The sequence below is a fragment of the Propithecus coquereli genome, unplaced genomic scaffold (assembly GCF_000956105.1).
Source record: "Propithecus coquereli isolate 6110/MARCELLA unplaced genomic scaffold, Pcoq_1.0 Scaffold149, whole genome shotgun sequence".
Taxonomy (NCBI): domain Eukaryota; kingdom Metazoa; phylum Chordata; class Mammalia; order Primates; family Indriidae; genus Propithecus; species Propithecus coquereli.
In genome coordinates this window covers 1410027-1429385 of record NW_012139302.1, presented here as the reverse complement: position 1 = coordinate 1429385, position 19359 = coordinate 1410027, and the positions used below count along the sequence as shown (strand labels likewise).

Below are 19359 nucleotides of genomic sequence, written 5' to 3'. Positions count from 1 at the left end.
TATTCCTAATCTGGTTCCGAATTTCTTTCTTTTTCTCTCCCTCCCTCCTTCCCTTCCCCACTTCCTTCCTTCTTTTTTCCCTTCCTTCCTTCCTGCTTTACTTATTTATTTACAAAATGAACTCTGCATTACAGCTTCTGCTTTGCTCTGGCACTCATCAGAATTGGGTAACAACTTCACACAGAAAGAATATATAGCATATAGTATATAAGGTATTATTTTTTAAAAATAATTTTATTCCTAATCTGGTTCTGAATTTCTTTCTTTTTCTCTCCCTCCCTCCTTCCCTTCTCCACTTCCTTCCTTCTTTCTTCCCTTCCTTCCTTCCTGCTTTACTTATTTATTTACAAAATGAACTCTGCATTATAGCTTCTGCTTTGCTCTGGCACTCATCAGAATTGGGTAAGCTTTAAACTTTCCGAGTCCCAGTTTCCTTATTTGTAAAATAACATCAGACTGATCATTTCTAATTTATCTTACACCTTTGAAATGCATAAAAATGCACAATGTAATTGGACATTCAGGGTGTTTGACATAGATGGCCCAACACAATTAAGTGAATAATCATTATTTCATTAAAACATAGAATTAGTAAGGCATGTTTTCACTAAGAATAAATTCTTCAGCCATATATATTTAAATCATATCAGAGATAATTTCCAGTTTTTTACATTAACATGATGCTTAATCTCTCTAATAAATCCTATGGTTAATTTGGCTTGCATATTGCTCTCAAGTTAAAGACAACATAGCACCTACCTCAAGAACACAGGTAACTCAATGAATGCCATTCAGCATGAGTGGTTTGGAGAAGAAAAACAACCCCGTATCCCATGAGATTCTTTAGCCAACTCAGCCATCCTATCTGACAGCATTATATTTTGTGCCAGATATTGGTACTATATAAACTTACACATTCAAAGCAAAAGTGTAATCTAGGACCATGAGAGAAAGCAGGAGACAGACATTGCTGTATATTTTTCTTTAGAGAGTAGACATAAGCCAGGATGGTTCACTATAAAACAATATGTTGCCCATACCACTGCAATGAATTTACATTTTGTAGGGAGAAATGTTTTCTCCAGAAAAACACAGCCTAATGAAAATTTGTTTTTAAAAAGATAGAAGCCAGTCATCCTTTTGTAAATTACATTTCAGAAATAATAGTTCTTCAAGACATCACTAAAGTAGAACGTCACCCACTTTTTCTTTTCAGTTTTCTGACTCTGCAAGCCCTCGACCCTCACTGCAGTTTATCTGCTTTCAGAGGCGCCGAGAGTTTCCTCTGAGCAACCAGAGCTTTATTCATGTCTGCTTCTTTCCCTCTCATATTCACACTGTGCTACTAGAGAGAGCCACGTTAAACCTCCTCCTACAGATAGCTTATGATGTAATGTGAGCCCCTTTATCAATTTTGCAAGAGTCTAAAGCTTACTGCAATTCATATAAAGGCAAGGGTTCTATCATATTACCTTTTTTTATTGAAGGTTCCAACAATCTTTGTGCAGCTGGAGTTGTCTCCTCCACAGACTCCACACTTGTCGTACTGCAGCTTTGAACCGATGATGCCGTCGCAGCCCGTTCTCACACACTTCCCCCGGACACAGACGGAGTTACTGTACGGCCTACATTCAGTTCCATCCGTCACCTGAATCGTGACAAACACGTTAGCAGTGGGAAATATTCGTACATAGGTATATTTAGTTCCTTTGGTACTCCAGCAAGTTCTAATTTGTCATTTTTGAGTTTGATTGGAATAGATGGAAAGATAATACCCCCCACCAAAAAAAACAAAAAACAAAAAACAAAAAACCAACACCATAATTTCCAGGAGTATCTAACTGAAAAATCTTTGACATATTGGCAGAAAACAGATCTGGGATAAATCTAGGTTATGCACTTTCTCTCTTAAGCTTAATTCCAAATGTGATAGGAGACCAGAGATTCTCATCTCCATTTGTATACGCATAACACGTTCCTATAGTATAATTCTGGCTTTTGACTTTGATAGAAGGAATCTTTTCACTTGGTGTTTGGGAAAGCTGTGTGGAGAGCTGAGCACAAGCAGGCTCCCGAATGCAAAGATCCTTCTTTGTTGCATAATTATTATTATAATAACAAATTTGAAAATCTACCTTTGACATTCAAAAGCATGTCATGATTGGAGAGCACTCCCTATTGTGTCCTGAACTGTAAGACACCAGAATGGAGACAATAGGATCAGTGTAGAAATAGGAGTCTGAGGAAGTCAGAGGAAAAGTACTTACTGGAAGACATTGAATATATTTTGAGTAAAGGAATTAGTATATAGTTAAAAAGCTAGTTATAAAATAGATGTATATAGACTGTGGCTTGTGCATGTGAGTATATCTAACACATATAAATATATACACATATATAAATAAACCTACACATTTTGTATTTGTGTATATACAAAACTCTACCTTTCCATACTCGTGTGTATTGATTGAATGTACGTATATGTGTGTGTAAAATGAAGTAAGATATACTTCAACAGGTTGAAAACTCTCCAGATGGTGGTATTTTCAGGTGATGTTTATGTTTTTATTTCCCTGTAATATTTTTAAATGAAAATTTGTTATTTTGAAATAAAAAGATGTGATGTTTTAAAAATTACTTAAGTTGGACATTAGCTTGTTTTCAATAACATGTCATAAATATCTGAAGGCCAAGTTTCAGAAGTGGTTTTAAATGTAGCACTTGTTTGCAAATTAGATAAACAGTATTTGTAAATTGTTGCGTAACACTGATTGTGAGAAGAAAACTGCTGTATATTTAGAAAATGTTCAGCTGTGAAAAATAAGGAATATCACACACACAAATATTATAATAGAAATAACTAGGGGAACATTGATTCATTAATATTCATTGACCCATTCAAAAGCCTGGGTCAGAGATGATGACCTTGAAACCCATCTTCATTACTCATCAAAGGAATTCTTAAGTAAATGATAGAAAAATAAAAAATTTCTTTGAAGTCCCCTTTACAATTGTTCTCAGACACACTAGTTGTTTTCATGGCTATTTTAAAGTTAAGGTCACACTTCTCCTTCCTTGACAGTGAGTAGCACTTTTCAAAAATAGCCTTTGAAACATTTACATGCTCCATTTATAAAATAATTTGTATTCATTGTATAAAGTTTGAAAATATAAAAATTATAGAGATGAAAACAAAAACCCTCCAAAATCTAACCACCCCCAAAATAATGACTGCTTACATTTGGCATGCACAGCCTTGATTCTAGCAAATAATTTCCACCAATGATGCCTATTGTTTCTGGACAGTCAGTATGTAGTTACCTTTGGAGAAAATACCACGTAGTAGCCAGTGCCCTTGGCTCTGCAGGTCAGTTTGCACACATCCCCTGGCAGGACGCCTGCATATTTGGGAACCCATTCCACAAAGGTTTTGACTCCTTTTGCATCAGACTGATAGCCATTTTTGGCCTCACACTGCTCATGACGAAATGATTTACCTAGGAAACACACATGTTACGTTACTACCTTATCTGTTCTGAAACTTAGATATATTCTTGTGTGCTTAAATAATTTTAAGGAGAAGATCTTAACTTATTTTTTTTTGCACAGCCTCTTTATGCACCAGTGCTGACGGATTTTATCTATGCATAGATTTGAAACTGTTGATTATTTCTTTGAATTCTCTGATTATTTTATTGTTAGCAGTAATAATTTTAAAATCACTCTCACACATTTGTTATTGAGTTGCACATTGGTGGAAGTATGCAGTATAAGGTCAATGCTGTTTCTCCAGCTTCCCCTATTTATTAATTCTAAAATGCAAACTACATGTGGCACATGGTGGTTGCTGACACTTGGGAGCAGCGTACCATTGGGTGGGCAGGGCGTGACACTACAGGAGCGGTAGATGGCCCTCTTCCCTGTGCAGTAGCGGCCATTGTTTCTGGGTGCAGGGTTGTTGCAGTGGCGATAGGCAAACTGTACTCCTCCCCCACATGAGCGAGAACACTGGCCCCAGGATCCCCAAGACCCCCAGTTGCCATGGCTTGATGTCTGGAATAGAAAATAGAAGATATTTTAACTCAGATGGGAGAAAAACATTCAAAATGTATAATACATATGGAAATCACTTGCATTTCATGACACAGTGGAAACTTCATCATGGATATAGTCAAATTTTTACTGAATTTATCATGGTCATGCTCTGGAATTGCAACACATTTCCAATTCTAAACAATTCATCTTTTCCAGCATTTCCCCTCACCCTCTTCCCGCCCCAGCTCCCAGCACCACAGGATCTGAAAACATCACCCTAAGTACTGAGCACACCACAGAGATGGTTTTTCTGAATCACTTTAATTTATGTTTTCCGGTATTGTACGACTCTGTCAATAACCATGGAACCATGCAAACTTTTTATCCAATCTGATCTTGAATCTTCAATGAAGTATATAATGATGAAGGTTTTGCATGAAGCTGGGCCATTATTTGATTGTGTCTGCCTCTCTTTCTCCCTCTTTAGCACAGCAGTTGGGTTATCCTTTTGTTGACATCCCATATCTTGTCTGTGACAGACTCTGCTACGTACGTAAATGTATTTGACCTGGGTGTGGCTTATTTCCTAATTAGATGTGAAAGAAACTGAAGAGCACCTATGCCCCCACCCACGTACTCCCCACAGGGAAGGAAGGAAGAGCCCTTTTATGATACCCTAGGTCTATAGCTCTGGAAACATTCCAGGAGGAAGCTGAGGAACTCCAAAAGGAAGAATATTATAAACTGCTTTGCTGAGGAAATGTGTGAAGAACTGCCTCTGGCTGTCTGTGTCAGGGTATCTGATGATGTAAAGTTGGGTGACAGCATGAAAAGACACAGGCAATGAGCATATGGCAACACTCTTCTAGGGACTTTGCAAATCTTGCGGGTGAGAGTGAACATGTACTTTGCTCAGGCCTTGACAATTAAGAGGCAGCTGACCTAATGTTGGACTGTGTACGTGGTGGCAGACGGGTTTCCCTAGAGCAGTCTTAAGTCACTTTAGCTCTTAAATTTAGATTAACTTACTATCAGGAAAAAAAAAATGATCGTTTCGGAGCTCACCAAATGTTACGAGGACCGTATGTGTCAGCTCTGCTATTATTTCCTTACTGAATTTCAATAAATGTATTCTGATAATTTTAGCAAGAGAAGTTTGAAAGTGAACTTTAAAAAGCAACCTGCAGAGTCCTACTTGGGGTCTTGATTGGACAGAATTTGTGTTATATAATTATTTGCTAAAAGACATAACCTGCAAAGAAATTCCTATTATCTGTATTTTCTTCCAAATTTGGTTACTGAGAATGGCTACTATTGGTAAAAGATGAAGCTTATACCACAGGCTATAGAAACTAAAACAGCATAGTACTGGTATAAGAACAGAGACAGACCAATGGAACAGAACTGAGAATCCAGATATAAAGCCATCCTCATATTGCCTCCTAATCTTTGACAAAGCAGACAAAAACATACACTGGGGAAACGAATCCTTATTCAATAAATGGTGCCGGGAAAATTGGATAGCCACATGCAGAAGACTGAAATAGGATCTGCACCTCTCACCTCTCACAAAACTCAACTCACAGTGGATAACAGACTTAAATCTAAGGCATGAAACTATAGGAATTCTAGAAGAAAATGTTGAAAAAACTCTTATAGACATTGGCCTAGGGAAAGAATTTATGAAGAATACTCCAAAGGCAATCACAGCAACAACAAAAATAAATAAATGGGACCTGATGAAATTAAAAAGTTTCTGCACAGCCAAGGAAACTATCAGGAGAGCAAACACACAACTTACAGAATGGAAGAAAATATTCACCTGGTATACATTCAATAGAGGGCTGATAACTACAATCTGTATAGAACTCAGGAAAATCAGCAAGAAAAAAATCAAACAACCCCATTAAAAAGTGGGCAAAGGACATGAACAGAAACTTTTCAAAAGAAGACAGAATAATGGCCAACAAGCACATGAAAAAATGCTCAACATCTCTAATCATCAGGGAAATGCAAATCAAAACCACAATGAGATATCACTTAATCTCCAGTGAGAAAGGCTTTTATCAAGAAATTCCAAAACGATAAATGTTGGCGTGGATGTGGAGAGATGGGAACACTCACACACTGCTGGTGGGACTGCAAACCAGTACAACCTCTATGGAAAGTAGTATGAGATACCTCAAAGAACTAAAAGTAGAACTGCTATCTGATTCAGCAATTCCACTACTGGGTATTTACCCAAAGGTAAAAAAGGGGAAAAAAATACATTCTATAAAAAAGACATCTGCATTCAAATGTTTATAGCAGCACAATTAACAATTGCAAAGATGTGGAAACAACTCAAGTGCCCATCAATTCATGAGTGGATTAATAAAATGTGGTATATGTATACCATGGAGTTCTACTCAGCCACAATAAAACAATGGTGTTATTACACCTCTTATATTATCCTGGATAGAGCTGGAGCCCATTCTACTAAGTGAAGTATCACAAGAATGGAAAAACAAGCACCACATGTACTTACCATCACATTGGTATTAATTGATCAACATTTAATGTGCACATACAGTAGTAACATTCATTAGGTGTCAGGCAGGTGGGCTGGGGAGGAGGGGATGGGTATATTCACACCTAACGGGTGTGGTGCACACCGTCTGGGGGACGGGCATGCTTAAAGCTCTGACTTGAGAAGGGCAAAGGCAATATATGTAACCTAAACATTTATACCCCCATAAAATGCTGAGATTAAAAAAAAAAGGAAAAAAAAAAGAAAAAATATTTTAACTAGGAAATAAAACCTGATGACAGTGCTCACACATGTCATGGGAATGCACTTGACATCTTGGGTCTCCAGGCACTGGGTGACAAGAAAATCACTTACTGAATAATATTTTTTCTTGGTTTTGTCCACACACTTGCCCTGCAGGCAGATCCTCCCCTTTCCACAAGGTGTTCCCTCCACAGCGGGCAGCTTCTTGGTCAGACAGACCATCTGGCCCTGGCGCACCACGGCACACCACAGGCGAGCGCAGACGTCCATGCCTGGGCACACCGAGTACTCAGGCCCGAATGTCAGGTTGCACTGCTGGGTGGCATCGTAGGTCTGTCCCGGGAGTTCTTCAGGGCCCTGGATCTGCTTTCGTGGTAGGTCTAGCAAGCAGTTGCCTGAAAGAACAATGGAGATTGACCACTGCTCTAGGTTGTGCGTTTCAAATCACTAAAACCATGGATCTAAAAATGAAACGCTCTGGTTTGTGTTGAAGCATGAGTCATCCATGAATCCATCGCACTGTGGAGCTCTGGAGAAGGGATTCTGTGAGGGCCGAGGCTGGGTGCCTCCTGGGATTCACCAACACGCTCCAGGATTCTCAGTGGGCGACATGCTCTGCAGTATCTATAATGATGGAGGTGGGGCTGGCGGTGGTATGATGAAATAAAATTACTTTGCAATTTTAAGGAAACTGAGGAATGTAAAAGATAGATCACTTACCCAATATCACATAACTGTTAGGGTTTTATGTTCAGAGCCTGCCCTCCTCATTGTATACCGTATGGCCTCTGTTTATCATGTGGATATTACTTTACTGCTGAAGGGCAGGCATGTACAAAGATCCCTTAAATGGTGGGATATCAACACCCCCTCTGATAGAAACACCCCCTCTGAAGTCTAATGCTGGAGAAACACTAAATGGCTGAGTGCTGTTGGCCAAGTTAGTTAACCTCTCCCTAATTTATTTTCAAGATCTGTGAAATGTTTCTCTTCTCACTGTGATACAGTAAACATAAAATTAGCTAACAGAGATATAAAGGGTAACCAGAAAAATATGAAACAATGACAGTTGGTTCTATCCTCAACATATTTAACCACATTTTAGATGTATTAGTTATTCTTTGTATTCAGCAAAAGAAAATCATACTCGGATCCTTACGTTGCACTGAGAAATAGAATATTCAGCACATTTTAAGTCTACTGCAAATGTTTTTACAACTACATTTAAAGTTTCTTCAAAGTGAATACCTTAGAATTTGTCAATCTGTGATGGAGGCATTATATGAAAATGAATAAAGAGCAAAATTCCTATTTAACTTCTGAGCCAGAACATTTGAAGAGGTAAAGTTTCTTAAGGCAAGCCAGAAAAAGCATTAAAAATAAGTATCTAGCCAAAGAGAATTCTGGGAGAAAAACATCTAGTTAAAAGAAAACATCAAGTCAATAGGAAAGAATGATAGTAAAACCTCACTAAGCTTTGTTTACAAGACAGAGTAAGATTAGGCACTTCAGAACCCCATGAAAAACGTTATCTTTATTGCTACATAAAAAGGAGGGCTGTGTAAACCAGGGGATGCTTGGCAGATTGCTGATGTTAGAGGACTGTCAACAAATCTCTGAATCAGCAAGAATGTTTTCCAATTCTTCAAAAGTGCTGTTTTAAGAAACTTTTTTATTTTACTAAAAAGCACAGCCTGTAAGGCTGGATAACTAAATATTAGCTAGGAAGCTTTACCCTGTGTGGGTGCACGTGGCATGGGTCTACCTCATTTATCTCACGCCAAAGTAACTTACCGCCTGACTGTGGGTACACAGTCATTGACACCTGTTCTACCTCGCTAGTAGATGATGAGTGAAAAGAAATGTCTAATGCAAACAATTTGAAATCAGCTTACAACAAGGAGACTTTAACATGTGGCATCTCTTTACAAAGCTTAATTTGGAAGTATAATTTCTAGAAATAACACATTTACTTTGTTATTAAAAAGAAGATATATTAGCTCTATAATTTTCCTTTAGAGGTTATACATGTGGTGATGACCTTTTGTTGCTTAAAATAAAAACGTTTGTCTCAGAATTGCCATTATTTTATTACCCCAAAGTTCTTACTAGTAGGATTAGTTGCTGCATCAGTTTCTGTTTACCCCTGAAGAAGTGTACAGTCTATTGATTTCATTTTTATTTTGAATTATGTCCTTTTACAACAAAAAGCAGACATCACTACCAAAGGGCAGACTGGTGCCAAGAAACAACAAAAAAATCAATATCAAGTCTGATTCTGAATCTCACTGTATAAAATATGTAATAGGTAAATAATAGTGGATTGGATATACATTGTCATATTTTTAAATGTATACAATTTGGGGGAGGGGTAAAAAGGGAAATTGATCAATCTTTTGGTATCAGTTATATTGACCTCTAAAGGCATGCAACCTGCTGCTGACTTTTTCCTAATCTGTTTTACTTTTCTTCTCAACCACTTCTTCATAGCTACTTCTCATATTTTTAATTTGTCCCAGTCTGAAAGTCTATCTGGGCTTTGCTGCCAACATTTTGTGTTTGTTCTGTTCCACAAATTGGCAAGTTGCTTCTTCTTTCCTCCCTCCCTCTCCTCCTCCTTTCTTTCCTTCCTTCTTCCTTTCTTTTGTTTTAACATTTTGTGTATAGAGATAGCTTATAAAAGAAAGTCAATAGAAAGTGTGCATATTGCATATATGTTCTTACCATCCACATTACATTAAATGTTTAAAATAAAGCAAAAAATTAAAGCACCAAATGCAGTGATTTGAGATGGACAAATAAAAGCATGTGGTAATCTCTCCGTGGCCACAGAAGTCCACTAATGGGTAATGGAAGGTTTGTTACGCCTCCAGAAAATGGAACAGAAAAATCTATGGTTTTACACGTCTGACTTCTAGTACTGTCTCTCATATCAATGATTAGTGGAAATTATCAGAGCAAAGTTGTTCTTTATCCTTTTCATTTTTTTCTTCCCTATTTCTAGCACTACAGTCATTTCAATCTTCCCTTACTTTTCAGTACTCAGTACTTTTCATGCAGGCATGAAATGGTTTATTTCAGAATTGCCATTACTTTATTACCCCAAAGTTCTCACTAGTAGGATTAGTTGCTGCATCAGTTTCTGTTTACCCCTAAATGAAATTAAGCATTGGCCCAAATATCCATGGCCTAGGAGAAATCAATTAATGTTCCTCATAAAACTCATCCAGAGAAGCCTAACACCACTGCCTGCTCTCTTCCCTTTTGTTTCCTTTCTTCACCTCTCTGCCTTTACACCTCTGCTTTTAAGTCTTTCATTGAATGTCTAACATTAAGAAAGAAACTGGTGCATTTGCCTACTGTTTGATGACTCAGGGCCCAGTGACAGATGAATAAACAAGGGCACCGAAAAAGGAACAGACAATGGTTGCTGACCAGAAGTAACATCCAAGGGGCCTGTTTGTGAAGCTATTAGAGGTATAGATGCACGGTTTAGCAGACGTACTGGCAAGGGAATTAGACTAAAAATTCTCCATGATTACAGGCTGAAGAAAACTTTTTAAAAAATATAGGTAACTATGGCCTTAAAATATACGTCTTATTTGCACACCCTTTTAAAGAATATATTTATTGTGAAAGTCAACATACAACCATAACAGGGTTTGGATTTTATTAATACCACCTTAAAAGCTGATGTTAAGCTGCTATTGCTAGCTTTACAGTCTATACTTAACAGAGGATTCAGAGAACTGGTTTTCCAATATCATTTTATGTCCAAAGTTCTGAGTTCAGTAAGTGGCTATAAACCTAGCTCTTTAAATATGCTAGCTACACGGTAATTTTTCAAAACTATCTCTAGGTTTTCTTTAGCAGCCTGTGTCGTGAGTGCTCTTGAGAGCTCTATGTACTTAGGTGGTGTCCTTTCTCATCATCTGGCACTGTAGACTCAGGGATACAGCAGACACAGCTATCTTTTTTGGCTTTAAGGTTATTAAGCATTTGAGAAAGGAAATTCAATAACCTGCTTTCACTGCAGAATTTCTCTGCCAGTGCTTACCTTTATTTTCGAGGGTCCTACTCCTAGCCAGCTTGCCTAGAGCTAACTTGTATAAACGCTGCAGAATGTCTACAAGTATCTTGGCCGGGGTTGGTGGAGGAGTCCCATGGGGCATGGCTTCTCCTTTTCTGAATCACAAATCTGCAGACACAGTTACTTTAGAGTGAGCACTCCAGCTTTTCGACCATAACCTAATTGCTGCATATTTCTTGTTGGAACTAAATCAGGAAACACTCAGTACTAATGAATTTAAATTTGGCAGTGGTTGAGTGCTACAAATGTCCAGCTACTTATGGCTAATAACTTTAAAAATAAATCAAATACTTTGAATTTAATTTTACTCTGCGACCTCATTTCTCTGGTATTGCTGGAGGTGAGAGGGGGAGGGATAAGATATTACACACAAATGGATTTTCCATTTATAATGTACTCTTTAGGTACCACTGAAAAATTATATAAATTTTGTGACAGTATCTACTTAAATGTAACAGTTGCCTTTGCTGCTTTTATATTAGTCACAATTTAACTTTCCTAGAAAACTGAACATCATTTTTTCCTGTGTATCAATTATTGTATCATGCTGAAATACAGAGGTACTTTCAGGGATCACGCTGGTGTGATAGAGTTTTTGACCTTTTAGGAAATGGTACCAGACTATTGTGCCTTTCATGTTTTTGGGCTAAATTTTACAGCTTCCTGGCTCTCCCCTTATGGTCAAATGATATCACTTCTTGCTCTCAGTTTACCTATCTAAAGTCTCCCCACCCCCACTAGATATGCTATTTTACTTTTAGTTGCCCTGAAAGTTAAAACAGAAAAATAGTAGGTCTGCAAAATATGAATATATAGGCTCTGAGTGGAAACCTAAGTAGCTCACTGGGAGTAAAGTTAAAAAGTTTTATAATATAGTTTCATGATATCAGCTTAATCTTCTAACAAAGATGAATTTATTTGTTTTTCTGTCCTCTTGGGCTTTGATTTTCTTCTTAGCTCTCTCCTAAGTTCTGTAGTTAAAATGTTAGAACCTCAATCATCTCAAAATTGAGTTTGCTAGCTTCCGTGGCCACACTTTCACTTAAATTGACTTAGGTCAGTTTTGAAATGAAATGAGACATAGTTGAGCTTTGCCATTGTGCCACACTTCTTTCTTGATTTTTTATCATTCTGAAATCACTTTATTCATTATAGGCTACTCATAAAATAGAATTTTTTTTGGTTGAAACAAAAGACTGCCTAATCAAACCAACACATTCAAAAGTGAGAGAGTCTATATTGAATGACATAAATTAATAAATAAATAAACTATATGCAGTTTCTGTCCAAAGAATTTTTGGTAATTGAATTTATTTATTTAATATACATCTGGGAAATTCAGATAATTTTTTATCAGAGCAAATAAAGAAGATCTATTTCTACTAAATTATGTTCTTGATTGTTCTCTATCACGAGTCCTTTGGGATAGAAACTGAGAAATTAAAAACTATGTAAATTTGTTGTAATTTTTTAAAAAATCAGAGCATGGACTTCTTCAAATATAGAAATAATGTTAACAAATGAAGACAATGCTGAAAGCATATTTACTGCACATAAAGTAGGATCACAAATTCCATAAACATGAAATAAAGGAATCATTCCAAAATTATGGCAGTAAGGAACAAAATTCTGCACAGCATTGTAATTAGCTGACCTAATACTTGTACAGGAAAAAAAAATTAGTCCCATTTTAGCCGTAAGTATTTGCTGCCTTAGCAACTAAATCCATTCATTTAGTGATTCAAAAGTTAGCTCAACTTCTTGGAATGTGTAACGTGTGATTTTGGAATAAAATATTAATGTTATTTTATTTTCAGAAAACCTGAAAAGAATGAAACAGCAAAAGCAATATTAAAGAGTGGAGACTTGAGATTCTACCTAAGAGGAACCGTATTAGATATTGATCCTATCAATGTAGATGGGAAGATAATAAGGCAATATTAATTTTAGAACTTTATCCACATTTAATCTACCATTGTAAACCCAGCTGAACATAAAATTACCATTTTATTATTAGTATAAAAGTAAAGCTTAATACATTAATTTTAGTATTGTTTCTAAATCTTTAAGATATTGGGGTACCCTTTCGACTAACAAAGAACATTTATTTTATATTGAGAGAAATTTTAACCCAAGCTGGATCTGGATTGATTTTAGGAATAGGAAGACTTAAATGCATAGTGGCAAGTAGCCTTGCTAGTTCACCACTAATATAGCTAAAAATGAATTAATGAAGAGATTTCAGCTATATGGATCAAAAAACCGGGCAGTTGAATTTCTTTTTGTCTAAAATGAATTCAATTTTTCAATTGTTATGACAATATGTAGCAAAAGTTCAAGATGGTCAACACATTAAGAAATTATGAAAATATTGTCATAAACTTTGTGGAACTGGGAAAAAGACAGTTATCGTAGATTCTGTTTATTTGGTATTGAACCATACATCTTAAGAAAATTTTATGGAAAATTATGATGATCAAGAATTTCTGTCATATTCACTTAACCATAAGTTTTAGAAAAAAGACAAATTTTAAAAGAACAAAAGGAATTAGAATGTGTCCATTTCTGTAAGATAAAAAACTTGAACTACATGATCTCTGAAGATCTTTTCCAACCCTAATGTATTTCTCCTCCTGTGTTAATATTATTTTAAAGTAATAAAGAATGCAAGGAAATTTGCAAAGGCTTGTTTCAAAGATTACTTAGGGGTCGATATTTATTATTTCTAAAAATTGTGACTTCCTCAGTATTTTTATATAATTTATAGCACTAATCCTAGTCTTACAGAATTTAATAAAAGTATTCTGTGCTCTTGAACTGTATCTAAAGTACAAAGCCAAAGACTTTCCTTTGAAGTTCTTAAAGAGTTTTCCCATCATTCCGATTGCTTTTCTATTTCTGTTCTGCATGCAGTTTTTACTCCACTTTCAGGAAAATCTGCTGTCATGATGAAACCAAATTCCTCCAGTCAATGCAAATTGAGAGAGCTTCCTTTCTTGGCTTTACGTTGCGGTAAAGAGAAACCGGTAGAATTGTCACCTACAACTTAACCATAGTCCTATAATGGGCGTGTAACAAATAATTCTGAGAGTCATATTAATAGCAGGGAAACCAACATGTCTGCCAAAGTTCTCACAGGAAGCTAGTGGTGAAAGAAGGAATAAAAGCCAGGCTTTCAGGGCACTAGCTAGGCATTCTGTGTGGTCTCCCACACTGCTTCTCCTTTGAACTTTTCAATTCAAAAGCAAAAATACCATAGCTAGAATGCCACCAAGGGCGCTGGCATTACATGCCAGTAGACAATCGATTTCCTTGCTCCTTTTTCTGACACTATCTAAACAACCCATTGTCTTAGAGGGCGAGATGAATGTTATGAAGATGTAATGAAATAAAACTCCCATTTCTCGGCTTATGTTGTCCTGAATGATACATACCATGGCCATCATCCAGGAATTCTGTGATAGTGGCTGAAGTGCATTTGGACCAGGGCTTGGATGCATCAATGCTGGTTAGGATGGAAGACATTAAACGCTTATCTTCTGTGGAACCAAAATTTTCTTCACAGAATTTGGAATCGTCATGGGAGAGGCCAAGTAGGTGTCCTGAGAGGGAAAGAATAGAGGAAGAGAAAATAATGGGTGATGGTGCATTTCTGTTTTCCCATGACAATTGTGCTAGTGCTTGATTTTTTTCACCGAGTGTAGATGACATCATTTTAACTGCCTTCTTACTCAGGGACTGGACCTCTGGGAAACAAAAGCTGCATGTAGTTAGTGTAGCGGTTACTTCTGGTGAATATTTAGATGAAAATTCAAAAATTAATCTAACGAGTGGATGTTCCCATAATTCATCTGGATCACATATGCTCAATGACATGTAGAAACAAAGCCTTACTTAGAATCCAGAGTTTGTGAGACAACTGTGAGATTATGTCATAGCCGTCACCACATATTATTGCGATTGCCTAATTTTCTGCCTCCTCCGATCAAACCCCATGAGATCAAAGTACATCTTCCTCCATACACTGTTGAAACCTCTGTATTTAACTTAATGCTTTGCAAGTTGCAAATACTTGATAGATGGTTTTTGAATGTCAATGACTTCTATTTCCTTAGTCAAATAAATAGGTAGCTATATAAGAAAGAACTAGGGGAGGAGAAAAGAGTGAAATGAAATGAGGAACTTTCAAGTTCCATGCAAATGTAAGCTTGCTTCACCTATTCATTTCTGTTAGTTATTTAGTGAGTTGTGAATGTATACTATTCTCACAAGCATATAACTTATTTTGAAAATATACCTGCCTACATTTAGGAAATGTCTAAAATACCAACATGCTCATGATGGAGTGTTAGAGCTTGCAGAGAAAACAAATACTGCAAAGGTAAGTGATTGTTTAAAACCATTCAGCCAGTTGGTATTTGTGCTTAAGTCTCCCAAACATGTTTCCTGCAATCCCAGCAAATGCCATATTCATTCTATCAAGCTAGATACTATTTCACAGCATAATCACATTCTTATAATCTGAGTAAATTACTTTTTATTATATATGATCAATTTTCATATAGTCTAAGGACAAAATGATATTCTCCAATAAATCTAAAATGCTGTTTTAAAAAATCTGGGACAGTAGTTTGAGCAGTTAGTAGAAACTCTAAAAAGTAGACAACAAATCATTTCATTAATGCTTTTAGCAAAGCTTTCTGGAATGATATACAAACCACTAAAAGGAATGTAGAAAATAACTATAGCAAATTGATGACTGCATTCTCCTTGGGTTCCTGAATGCCACAGGCAGAAACTTTGGCTATTCAATCAAAAGAGTCCAGTGCACACCAATAAAACTCAACAGAGATGAAATATTTCATGTTGGATTCCGGCTACTTTTGGTCAACTTGTTAAATCACCAACACCTCATAACAAAATTGTCCACTGAGCAACTAACTGCTGTTATGGTTGAAATTAAGTGGCTAGGGCTTGGTGACCTTCCAAGTCTCCAAACTTTTATGCTATTTATTCAGATATTTACTTCAATAGTATTTACTAGACAAGAAAGTTTTCTTTGGGAAACTTTCCCACCACCACTTACATTTTGTTTGCATAAATGTGCATTATAGTCTATAAAGTATGTCCCAAATAACATGCAAAGAAAGTTTTCAGAGGTTCTTCCAAGTTTTGAGTAGTAAGTTGAGTTTTCAAGAGAACTCGTGGCTCAAAGAAGAAAGAGAATCTTTCACTTACGTCTTATTAAAAACTACTTACAGTTATTTAGTACATCAAACACTTGTTGATAATGCAGTCTGTGCTTCCTAAACTTTTCCAAGGTAGATTTGTCAGCTAACACTGACAAATGTGGGATTTGTGTGGAAATTTCACACTTGAGATTTTTCCTCTGGCATAGAAGAGAGAGAGGGAAAGTGGCCCAAAGCGACCTGTGCAACATAATATTTATTTGAATCCAGATTTTATACTTAAAAATGTGACTTTTTCATTCTACTTCATAAGATATTCATACTTACTTAATGGAGTAATAGTCTTTTCCTCTAAATCTACATAAACAAATAGTACTTCCATATGCATTTCTATCATTGTATCAAGGGATTTTCACTTCATTTGGAGGGTAGATTTTAGAATTCTGATTTAAAATATAGGCCACATAGCAAACACTAAATTCACTTTGAGAGGCCCAAGAGAGTACAGAGAGGTGAGGCATATAATTTTAAAGATTTCAATTATGTAAGCAAAACAGTTTAATTTTAAATATTTTGGCATAATTTTACAAATCTTTTGGCATGCCATTTGGCATACTATGATGAATTTTATGCTCCCCAAATTTATTAATTTATCAATGTAACTTAATTGCCCCCAAAGATGTATATAGGAAATTCTAGCAGACAAGACTGCCATTCTGGGCATGAACAAATCTTAGTTCCACCTCAGCAAGAGGTAAAAGGAGATGTGAATTTTTTATGATCTCCAAGTATCGGGCAGAAACAGACTCCTTGAGGGTCAATTGAAAGAGACCAACTCTTCTGAGGGTGAGTGAAGGTTCTGTCCCCCATGAAGAAAGTCTGTCAGCTGTCTGGGAGAGGCGTGCTCTCTCAAGGGCAGTGAGAGCCACGGGCGACGTGAAGAACAGTTAAGCACCCAAAGAAACAGGCAGCCAGCTCCAGAGTGGCTGGAACCAGGACACAGTGAGACCCATGTGACTTCCCCTCAGGAGCTGGACAGGATATGAAAGAGAAGATCAATGCGAGGGATATTTGGATGCTCTTCAGGAAAGACGTGACAGACATACTAAAAACTGGGAACAGCAAAAGGAGTGGTATTTTCAGACGTGAGCCCCCAATCAATTATGCTAAGACATCTATTGTCAGTTTGAAATTGGCTAATACTGTTGAGCCCTGAAATTTCAAGGTACATACAAAAGCATAAGCTATTTTAAAGTGGCACTCACATTTGAGACAGCACGCTACGATACCAAAAGCTTATAAACAGAGAAAACCCAGACTCCAGGAAATAGACAATGTAATGCCCCAGCTGAATCAAAATTTATACCGATCACCTAGGACAGCCCTTAGCTTTTCAGACATCTGCCTTTTTAGAGAGAGGTTGTTCATAAATCACACATAGAGATGTTTAACATGAATGGTGTGGTTCGGTGATTAAGAATCTTTTCGTCAAGCAGCCCCTGGGAGAATCAGCAGCAGATGGGGTTTACACATTCCTGCCCCGGAGAGTAAAACCACACGTAAAGAATAAAGTAGTGCCAGAGAAAATGTTTACAATGCCTGAAGTAATTTGTTGTTTACATTAAATTGTATTTTATGATGAGCTTTTAGAGCAGTAGAGACCAACAGAGTTAATTGAGGGGTGAAGTCTTGGAGGAGGCAAGGGAATGGAATCAGGAAACCCACATAGAAAGTTAGTCTTTACCCTTGGAAAGGAGAAATATTTCTTTCTGGAGAGTCAGAGTGTTGGAAAAGAAGGGAGGAGAGGATTCAAAGCAGTCTGGAAGGGTTAAAGAAGAGATTTGAAGACATGAAAATTTCCTAGTGAGAGAAAAGGCAGAGGTGGGTTTAGAGGCAGCAATTCACTGTCAGGGTTTAAAGTAGAAGTCCCAAAGTCTTGCTTTAAGGAAGAATTAGTATTTGTGTTTGCAACCATTTTTAATAAGTAAATATGCAAAAGATTGAAAAGCATTTTGCTTGAGGAATTTTGTCTGTCTGTCTTAGCAAATCTTTAATTCTTGATGATATAATTGGAAGCTTCTCACCTAAAATCCTGAGGCAATTAAGGGACAACCACATTACGTAGTGGATGCACTTGTTAATGGCATCTGTACTTATATATTAAACAAGATTTTAAAAAGGAGAGGGACATAAACCAGAGTGAAATTTAGAGAATAATGCAACTGTCTAATCCACAAGTATTTTTCCAAGTGATGCACACTCCACAACTGTATTTTGCTTTTCGAGTTCTTGAATAAATGTCAAAGTGTAAATTGTGTTTTTGTAGAAAATATTCACCTATTCTTAAGAGTTATTAAATCATGTCATAAATACAATAGTGCTGTTATTGAGTGCCTATCACACAAAGAAATGTCAGGAGGGAGTTTATTTGAATTACACTAAGAAAATAAATTTAACAGTAAATTATGTCAAAGCAAAGTCTATAGAGTCAAAATTCTGAGTTACACTGTTAGCTCAGAAATAGCATACTGATCATTTTTCTGCTATGATTATCCTCTTTTTATATTGGCAAATGAGTGACATTTTATTAAATAAATTTCATCTTTGCAATTCCCAATGCAGATTTAAAGAGCATCTTGTTTCCTTAAATTCACAAGTGAATCGTGAAATATGATTTTAGAAAATCTGGGACAATGTACAGCCAGGTAAAGATACTTTACTTTAAAGGAAACTATTGGTTTGGCTTTTTATTAAACTCAAGTATTACTATACAACTAGGGCTGACTTATAATGTTAACCTCAAGAGGGAAATTGGTTGTTTTTCTAAACTTTGGTCTGCAAATTAAGCAGAATTTCAAGCTCTTGTCTCCTGATCCCAAGATGACCATTGGTCAGGGGGACATAGCACCACATCCTAAAAAAATGTCACAAGAAGCTCTGTAATGTGTTTACTTGGGAAAGCACTGCTTAGATGAAGCATCTGCTTCTTAATGAGGTCATGTTTTTATTTTGCCTAATTTTCCAGCTGGGATTATGGAGGTGCCAGGGGTTGAAAAGCGAGTCAACAGCCCACATGGGATCAGCATCTAGAATCCTTGCAGAAGGGAATCGCCAGCTCCAATAATTGGATCATACATGTTTATTCAAACACGAATCTTTATATAGATGTGATAAAATTCTTAAACTCCCATTTCAAAACATTAAACATAAATAGTAAATGTGGTATCAATTATGTAATTTGGAAGGAAGAAAAACCTAATTTTTTTCACCTT

The 19359-nt window shown here is 36.6% G+C and overlaps 1 protein-coding gene across 1 annotated transcript in view; it reads right to left on the bottom strand.

Annotated features, from left to right (window-relative positions):
* The window catches only part of ADAMTS5 (ADAM metallopeptidase with thrombospondin type 1 motif, 5), a 54361-nt gene that overhangs the window by 4360 nt on the left and 30642 nt on the right, over window positions 1-19359 (bottom strand). Inside the window, exons 3-7 of the mRNA XM_012640138.1 lie at window positions 14333-14500; window positions 6920-7203; window positions 3870-4053; window positions 3322-3497; window positions 1473-1648 (exon numbers count right to left, since the gene is read on the bottom strand). Coding sequence (XP_012495592.1) covers window positions 1473-1648; window positions 3322-3497; window positions 3870-4053; window positions 6920-7203; window positions 14333-14500 — 988 coding nt within the window. The remainder of the gene's footprint in view (window positions 1-1472; window positions 1649-3321; window positions 3498-3869; window positions 4054-6919; window positions 7204-14332; window positions 14501-19359) is intronic.